We start from the raw sequence: 9,410 nt of genomic DNA on the forward strand, positions 1-9,410 counted from the left end.
GTATTTTGATCATAACGATTAGGTTTTAAATTAAGGCTATAGTATGATTAATGGGGGTCCTGAGTCGCATAATGATTCAACGGCTGTATTTCTCTGCTATAGTACTTGTTTAAGGCTAAAATGAGTGTTAACTCCTGATCAGGCTTATCTAATACTCATAGTAAATGATTACTCGGCCAAGTGGGAGAATGTAAAAAATAAATAAATAATATATTTATTTATATATAGCCATTATAATCATTTACATTATATGGATCATAATATATAACAATCCATTAAATAATTAGTTGGTAATTGTTGATGGGCCTTATTACCATTATTAACTAATTAGGGTTTCCTCCTGGGTGCATATATAAGGAGAATAATGTAGAGGTTAAAGGGTTAGACAATTACACAAAACCCTAATTACTCATAACATCAAATCGCCTCCTCTCCATAACCGATTACCCCTTTATCGGTTTCTTATCATCACCATCATTAGATTGCACCCTAAGGAGGAACCAGACCAAGATGACAATCATGTCAAACCCTATTACTGCATCTCCATCTGGATTCTCTGCTGACCTGTGCTGCTGCAATCAGGTATTTTTTCATGTTTTCCATTATGCCTAAAACAGAACTGACCACCATTGAACCCATAGTTGTGGTATTTCTACCCTTTAATAGGCCTTGACAACCCCGGCATGAAAGAGGTGTGCGTTGGGTTGTAACTGGACCGAGCCCGAACCCAAAGTTTCTGGAAAATCAAAACCGAATAGAGGATGTATATATGGTGGGCCGGTCTCGTTCTTTTTGGGTTGGGTTTAAGATCGAATATGAATATTTAATACGTAGATGTATCATATTTGATAAAAAAAAATATGATACATCTACGAAGTAGATAGAAATATCAAATCTTTTTGGTAAAAAACATATGAAGATGATAAAAGCATGTGCTCTATTAGTCACTGATTGGTTTAGAGATGGTTTCTTGCATTCTGATTTTTTTACCCCGTCTCATCCTTTTGCTTATTGTTTTTAAAAGTTTTTTTTTTTTTGTTTTGTTTTTTATTGTTATAGAGCTTAATTGGTTACACATTAAGTTTGTTTGGTTTGTTTCTATGTTTAGGTATGCTTTATAAATAGTATGTCTTTTATGCTTAAGTATCAGGAATATAAAAAAAATGATGTGTATAATTAGTTTTTTAGTTTTTTTAAATAACACCCGCATCACATACGTGATGTGCGCGCATCATGCATTGTGCATTGGAGCGCATCACGTATTTTAAAACAAGCCTGGGCCAATTTGAATTTATGAAACCTGAAAGTAATTTCAGGTTAGGCCCATAGCCCACTACGTTCCAATCTACCTTTGTTTCTTAAAGCCACCTTGGCTTAAACCCAGCTTCTAAGCCTAGTTGGGCCCAGTTACTAATCCATGTATATTTAAAATTTAAATTCCTTCTACCTTTGTTTTTTTTTTTTTTTTTTTTTTTTTTTTGTGTGTGTGTTTTTTTCTTTTGTGATAAATGTATATTATATTCTTTTTCAGCAAGATTTATCGAGGTATTACTAAAAAATGTGTTATAGTTAATTATTAAAATGAAAGACTTAAATTAAAAAAAAAACAGGGAAACATCAATCTAAAAGTCTTGACATTAAGCCAATGGGGTGGTGGTCCATTGGCAAAGGTAAAGCTTTTAAACACCTTGGCAGTGTTGTAAAAATCGCGACTAGGCGACGATTAGTCGGCGATTAATCGCTAGTCGTCCAGTTACTGAGTAATTTTTCTTAAATCGGTCTATTACCCGACTAGGTCCGACTAGGCACGACTAGGTCCGACTAGGCAAGCCAAAAGTCGACGATTCCAGCAAAAAACCTGTATATTCCGGCCAAAACCTCTAAATTCCGGTCAGTTTCCAACCAAATCATTTGAATTCCAACAATTAATCATGTATATTTAAATAAATGAGTTGAGTAAGATTTAAAACCTAGCTACTTAAAATATTTACCTATAAAAATGTATATATTTATACATAAAACTGAAAATTACATATAAAAAACCCGATCCGATTAATCCTGATTAATCCCGAGTAATCCCGAGTAGTCGCTAGTCCCCACTTCACCGGCCGACTAGCGACTAGCGAGTTCTCCAACCTTGCACCTTGGAAAAGGGAGCTCTTGGGTTCAAGTCCCATAGAGACAAGAATAAAAGAAATTTGCTGTTCAAAACAAAAAAAAAAGTCTTGACATTAAACTAAATCAAAATTGGTACTTGTTTACAATTATGAAATTGTACTGTATGATGTAATATTGTAACAAGGATTATGCATTATAAAAGACAAGTTTTAGAATTCATAAAACCTATATTATAAGGTTGTATTGTGTAATATAATAATGTATGTAAAAAAAGGTGAGTTTGGCTCAATGGTAAGATGAAACAAGGCAACAAGCTCCCACACACACGAACTTGTATTTTTTTCGTATTTGTTCGTTAAGAAAATAAACTTGTTTTTCTTTGAACAGTAAACGAATACTATACAAGTCTGGCCATCTGGACGAACCCATTAACAAAAGGCCACACGCACTCTATCATTCCAGAGGAAACCCAGACCTCAACATTGGAAGGTCATGAGGTTACCTCCTCCCAAACCAATTGATCTAGGACTCATCGGCAAAAAATAAACTTGTGATATTGTTTGTTTATATGTTATATGGATATAATTATTTATGAAATATGTTACATAATTATTTATGAAATATGTTACATAATCCAAATAAAAAATACACCAACATATGTTACATAATCCAAATAAAATACACCCAACATTTTACACATCACACCTTGGTAATTTCCTTCTCAAACAAAGAACCATCAAATCCAGATAAATAATGCTTGTACATTTCTCTGAATTTGACATCCTTCAACTTTCAAGAAAGAACTACCTTTTTTATTGACAACCTTTATACATTGAGACACTTTATAAAACCCAACACTTTACACACTACACCTTTATGAAGACAACATGCACCATATGCGTTCACAGTTGTACATTTCTTCGGATATGACCCGAATCCGAAAAGGGGCTACATTATTTGACGACTTACCACTAGCCCGTTTTACTAAACTCGCCACAATCGAAACCCTTTGCGGCAAATGCTTCCACGAGCTTAGGGACGAGCTTCGATAGCATGATCTTGAAACCCGTAGAATTCCCGGTGTGCCCTTCGGGCTCAACATACGGGCTGCCGATAGCATAGCCTACCGGAACCCCTTCCATATAAGCCTTACAAGCCATCAAGATATGCACGCAACGTTTGCTGAAGTGTTCCTCCACAAGTGCCTCAAAATGCTACATCATTTCACCAAAACCGAGCCACTTATGATTCAAAACCGATTGAAGCAAACATTACGAGTAAAAACCGAAGTGAAATGAGACCTACCTTAGGTGGCTTGCGGAGTATGTAAAGCATGGATTTGCAGCTCATGAGAAAAGCATTCTCATTATAGCTGCCCGAGTTCTTTTCGCCTTCGAGACTCCCAATTTGCTGATCGTAACCGGCTTCATTGAAGTACGGGTTTTTGTTGAGCACTAAAGCCTGAAGAGACAGTAAAACTTGAAGAATTGTCGATCCGTCAGGGTTCCATGTCTCGGTTCCGGTTCCAGTCCAGGTCTTCAGAAGGCTAAGACATACCCTTCCCGACTCGTATAGATTCGGGTTGACCCGAAGCCCACCAGACTCGTAATGCACCATCTGTAGGCAGCCAAAGGTGCAGAGTTTTAACAAGGGTATATGTATAGTAAGATATATGTGTGACCCGTGTGTACCTCAGGGTTCGGTAAAAACTGATGTGAGATAGTAAATAATAATTACCGGGGGCTCGTGAGGATATTCCGGAGGTAGAAAAATGTCAAAGAAGAAGAGACAGTCGTGATAAGGAGTTTCGGGTGCCCCGACAATCGCAGCTTGTATTAGATCCATCCTTTCTTCGAAGACACGAACGTATATTGTTTCTGTCATAGCGGATGTAACGATTTAAAACGCGCATTAAGATTTAAAGGTAATGATGTATGTAAGAAAAACCGACATCTCACCAGGAAGATTGTTTTCCAAAATGCTCCATTCTTGCTGGACTTTCTTTAACCAACTTCTTTTCACCTACAAGAAACCGAAACATCATTGAACAAATTAACGGGTCGATTATGTAACGAGAATCTGTAGGTTAAATTCTCAAAATTGAACACTAACCTGACTTGATATCGAGCTCTTTCCCGGGCTATCAACAAAGTGGTGGCTTGAGCAATCATTGACCATGTCAAATTGCTTAATTTCATCCTTTGACTCTTTGACCTCGTTGAAGTTTGCCTCCGAAGATGTCTCTACGATTACCGGATCATCTTCCTTGTCGAAACCCGACATTGACTCGTTTTCTGGGACATGGTCAGGAGAAGCCGATAATGATGCGTAAAACGGGAACCCAAACAGACTCTTAGCCACATCGGATAAAAGCTCGATAGCAGCTCGCGGGACGTTAAAAGTTGTCGATTCATATAACGTCTTTAAGCAATCATCACCATCATCAGAACCTAAAAAGCTCTAAACCAAATAAAAAGTTATATGTTTAGTACATTAGTCTTTGTTACGGGCACACTATAATAAGTTAATAACAAGTTATCACATCGGTTAGGGTCGGTTTTACCTTATCTCTCGGGTCCGGTGAAATCCCTGACTTCTCTTGATCCTCTTGGATGCTGTCATTGTTAAGCAACGGCGTTGCTGACGGACCTTCAGACTTTTCCACCCGTAAAAGCTCGTGAGGCGCCACCTATACAAGCGGTGAGTAACTGAGTACTGAGTAACAAGATCAAATCCATATAAATAAAGTAATGTTTTGAAAACCGGACCGGCCGGTCGGATCGGTTCGATTCACCTTATCGGACCGCTTTTGAGTCGAACCGGCCGGTTGGACTGGGAACCGGTGGTCTGACCGGAAAACCGGCTGGTTGAACCGGATATTTTAGGGGTTGAACCGGGTTTTAGTTTTTTTTTTTTTTTAACCTATATATTATTTGTATAATATTTACGGCCTCACCCAGTTCTTACATCCGATCAGACCAGTCCGACCAGTAGACTGGTAAGGAGACCGGTTCAACGTCCGTCTGGTTGAAACATTGTTGATGGCAGATATTCGAGGAGGACCAAAAGGAAAATCGGTACCTTAGACGTAAAACCCGAAGCCCATTTGACTTCAACGGAGCCATTTTTCAAGCTAACAACCATCCCGATATGATCCAAGTACAGATCACCGCTACATTTCTCACCGGCTTCAACAATTTGTCCTTTATTTAACCTCAACACGAGATCACCCTGGTTATACGAATAACCCGGGTGCTCGATTAGTTCATACGCGCTCACAGTTTCCTCGATTTCCGACTCCCACTTCACCTTCACGGTCTTTTCGTTCGGATCAACGGCCTTCACGACACCCCACTTTCTATCTTGTTGATCATCCGATGTTCCTTTCTCGAGAACAAACTGATGCGGCCAGAAATCATGAGCATCGAGTGCGTTAATCGGGCCGAGGGTATTCGAATACAGCCCGCATGATTCACTTCCGTCTTGCCATAACACATCGACTTTACATTTCATCTTTGCAATCACAAAGATTTCTTGAAAATCTGAACGGTTGTTCGATTGTTTACGAACAGGAAAACGATCGGTAAAACTCCTGTGCTCGGGTTTCGGCAGCATACACCAATCGCCAATCTGCCAGTTTGAATGAGCGAAACACGAAACGGGAATCAAATCTTTTGAGTTCTGTAACGATGGTGGTTCCGGTACGCTTTCTGAACCGAGTAATGCGCAGCCGAGCCAGGTTACATGGACCAAACCCGAATCGACCGAGCATACGGTCCCTTCATCCTGGTTCCTGTTCTTCGACCCGCAGAACCAATGGGTTGACTTAGACGGAGTCATGTTCACGGCTTTGACCCGTTGACCGGGGTAGTATGGGTACTGCGAATCATCGATTATATCCGGTGATATCGGTACGAGCTTCTCGGTCTCCAATCCCGTTACTGCGAACTCACCCTTGGTGCCGTCATCAAACAAGACGGTAACGGAATCGGTTATGTTTTCGGCTTTACCAACCCACGGACCCGATATTACAAACTCACCCGTCGAGATCGAACGGATTTTCGCAAGTTTCTTGGAACTTATGTCTTTCACTTTCTTCTCATTGATGTTTTCTAAATCCACAACGATCTCAACGTTTGTTACTTTTCCCATTTGCGAATCGCGATCTTTTCCCGAGTAAACGATGTCACCATGGACATATCTTCTCTCGAACAACAAGAAATCATCGATTTTCCCGATTGTTTCTTGAAGATTTGAGAGAATGGAGGTAGCTTGTCCACTGTACATGAACTCGTCGTCTTCTTGATCGTCGGAGCTACTGCTCTCGCTGTAGCTATCGAAATCGCTCAAAAAGATATCCATTTCTACAAACCTTGAAACAAACAATGATAATCAAAGTGATATTCAAGAATTAAAAACTATAATTTTGAGAATTATTTAAAATGAACAAGAAAGGTACCTTGTGATATGGAAGTATTACTGATATCACTATCAAGAACCGATAGTACGTATCTCCAAAGAATCTGAAGATAGTTTACGGAAGGGGTCTGGAATAGACACCCGATATGCCAAAGGAGATTTGCCCCGTTGTTTTTCGGATAAAAACGGATCAAGTTTTTTTACCAGAAGTTCTGGTATTGCCAAAGGAGATTTGCACTAATGTTTAACGAAACGAATATATAAATAGATAGATCAATGACAGCAGAAGGAACTAAGAGTTCTTTCTGTAGCCAAAGATATATTGCCAAAGGAGATTTGCCCGCTGATCGAAATCGTTGATTTCAATCAAATTTTCTTACACATAAAAGGACTAAAAACAAGGAAATGAAAACACGATGAACTAGATCGAATCGAATTGGAGTTTTCTTACGCATAAAAAGACTAAAAAACGAGCTAACGAAAGCAAGATGAACTAGATCGAATCGAACTGGAGCTAAAGCTAAGGAAATTGGGATGTTTCATAAGATGATGGTGTTTAACCGTGTGTCTGAAGTAGCCATGATCATGATCAGTTTACTTCGGCACCTGTTGAAACAAAAGTTGAAATTAACAATAAATCAACAGGATCATGAGAAACTTCATGTTTCGTGTATGTGTTTACTACTACTGTCTTTGCAATCTTGAAGAAACCATGTTATCAAACAACATAAAAAGACATAAAATTTATGCAATTATTGTTACATTTAGAAAACCATCTTATCAAGCAACATAAAAAAGAGAGAAAATTTATGCAATTATTGTTACTTCCTAGAAAACCATCTTATCAAGAAACAAAAAAAGACATGAAATTTAACTAAAGAAATAACCTTTTTATTATGGGATCATGAACGAAAACAGTAAGAGAATCAACAAGAACAAATTAAGCAAAATTCAAGAAAATTAAAATTGCCATCTTATCAAGCAACATCAAAAAAAAAACATGAAATTTAACTAAAGAAATAACCGTTTTATCAAGAATTCATGAACAAAAACAGTAAGACAATCAACAAGAACAAAATAAGCAAAATTCAAGAAAAATTAAAGTTACCATCTGCAATCAAGAAACATCATAGTTCAGCTTCCTCCATTCATGTGAAGAGATTCAATTACACATGAAATCAAGAATACCCATTTGCCCCTTCAACCATCTCTCTCTCTCTCTCTCACGCACAAACACACGCACACTTTATACAAAAAGGAGGATTTTTTGGGGGGCTTTAGAGAGGCAAAGTTCCTCCCCAAATCCCCTCTCTCACACCATGATCATGCATATCAAAAACCTGAATCTTTCTTCTTCTTCCTTGTTTGTTTCTGTAAAAACAAGAAGAAATAAAATAAATAAAAATGTGATCTTTGTTGGAATTGGGATGTTTGTTTGTTGAAGAAAATGATGGAAGTGAGTGGGTTAAGAGGATATAAAGCCAAACTGAAACAGGTATCCAGTAACCAGAAAAGAATATTCCATTACGTATTCTACTTCTAGTAACCATCCTTCTGTCTCTTTCCTCACTTCGTTTTTGGTTGTATAATAAGTGTTCACTTTTTTTAATTGCTTTTTCCACTATAACGGTTTAAAAAAATGTCATTTTGGTCCATGTAGTTTGGACTATTTGACAGTTTAGTTTAAATGTTTCATTTTTTCGTCTATGTGTGCAAAAAGGTTTAACCATTGCCATTTTAGTCCACTGTGTTAACTTCATCCATTTTTTCTGTTAACGAGAAGGGCAACTCGGTCATTTTATATGTAATTCTGTTAACTAAAACGGCAATTCGGTCATATAAAATGACCGAATTGCTCTTCTCGTTAACAGAAAAAATTGATTAAGTTAACCCAATGGACTAAAATGGCAACGCTGAAACCTTTTTGGACTAACAGGTGAAAAATGAAATTTTTGGACTAAACTGGTAAAATGGCCCAAACCACAAGGACTAAAATAGCATTTAACTATAAAAAATAAAACCAACAAAATAAAAGTATTTTTTATTATTCTTTAATGACAAATTTCTTTTTATCTATGTTGTATGTGAAACTTGAATCCAACATTCCCATCTCTCAAGCTCGGGTATTTAAAAGTTTTGTCTTTATTAATAGACCACCACTCCGTTGGTAGAAATTCTTCTTATTATTAGACTATTCGGTATGCTATCTGGAGGGGAGGTTGAGAGCCACGTGACGGTTCTTAGTGAGGGCCAGAGCCCAGATGGGTCCCCGACCCTCTCTATTTTTTCGCTTCATAGTGTAAATTTTACCAAAAATTTTTGAATTATTTTTGTAGTGTAGAATATTAGATTTTGAAAGTCCACCCTCTAATTTTACCAAAATCTAAGTTTAAAATTTGCTAGCACGTGGCTTCGTGGGATAATGGGATATATCACACCAATGATGACTTCCGTAATATGATAATGGATATGACTATCACGGCTCATTTTCTCTTCAAGTCGAAGATTTAGGTTTTGATTTCTTGGTTTGGGTATTTGAGATGAATTTTTTTTTTTTTTTTTCGTGTCTCATTGTCTTTTCTTTTTGTTATTTTTCTAATATGAATTGTTATATTATTTAGGTATACATCTCATGTATTTGTTTTTTGACTCTAAGAAAATAATACGAGTTATTATACCATCTATGATTGTTTGACCAATTGTATATAAAACCAAACAGGTATCCAATAACTAGAAACATGATTGTAAAAATCCCGACTAGGCACCGATTAATCTCCGATTAATCCCCGATTAATCACGGATTAATCTCGATTAATTTTCAATTAATTACAATTAATCCCGATTATATCCGATTAATCCCCGGTTAATCCCGA

At 37.4% G+C, this 9,410-nt stretch overlaps 1 protein-coding gene across 2 annotated transcripts; it reads right to left on the reverse strand.

The window, feature by feature from the left end:
* Positions 1 to 2,717: 2,717 nt before the first annotated feature.
* LOC110883874 (probable ubiquitin-conjugating enzyme E2 24) lies at positions 2,718 to 8,093 on the reverse strand. Of its 2 annotated transcripts, none has more exons than XM_035985278.1 (9): positions 7,646 to 8,093; positions 6,578 to 7,143; positions 5,200 to 6,482; positions 4,682 to 4,807; positions 4,231 to 4,578; positions 4,077 to 4,140; positions 3,856 to 3,995; positions 3,424 to 3,735; positions 2,718 to 3,332 (listed from the first exon to the last, which is right to left on the reverse strand). In XM_035985278.1, exons 3-9 carry the CDS (start codon positions 6,478 to 6,480, stop codon positions 3,090 to 3,092), a joined length of 2,514 nt encoding a protein of 837 aa, XP_035841171.1. In that variant the 5' UTR covers positions 6,481 to 6,482; positions 6,578 to 7,143; positions 7,646 to 8,093; the 3' UTR covers positions 2,718 to 3,089. The 2 variants fall into 2 exon arrangements, with proteins under 2 accessions (XP_035841171.1, XP_021987220.1); XM_022131528.2 differs by having other exon boundaries at positions 5,200 to 6,490.
* Between the last annotated feature and the right edge of the window lie 1,317 nt (positions 8,094 to 9,410).

The sequence above is a fragment of the Helianthus annuus genome, chromosome 16, assembly GCF_002127325.2.
Source record: "Helianthus annuus cultivar XRQ/B chromosome 16, HanXRQr2.0-SUNRISE, whole genome shotgun sequence".
In the NCBI taxonomy this organism is placed as follows: Eukaryota; Viridiplantae; Streptophyta; class Magnoliopsida; order Asterales; family Asteraceae; genus Helianthus; species Helianthus annuus.

Excerpts from the sequence above, each read along its gene's own strand:
- LOC110883874 (XM_035985278.1), bottom strand. The coding sequence starts at position 6,480 with ATGGATATCTTTTTGAGCGATTTCGATAGCTACAGCGAGAGCAGTAGC. Across the intron at positions 4,808-5,199 it reads CTTCGGGTTTTACGTCTAAG|GTGGCGCCTCACGAGCTTTT; the intron begins GTACCGATTTTC and ends CCGCTTGTATAG. Across the intron at positions 3,333-3,423 it reads TACTCCGCAAGCCACCTAAG|CATTTTGAGGCACTTGTGGA; the intron begins GTAGGTCTCATT and ends GAAATGATGTAG.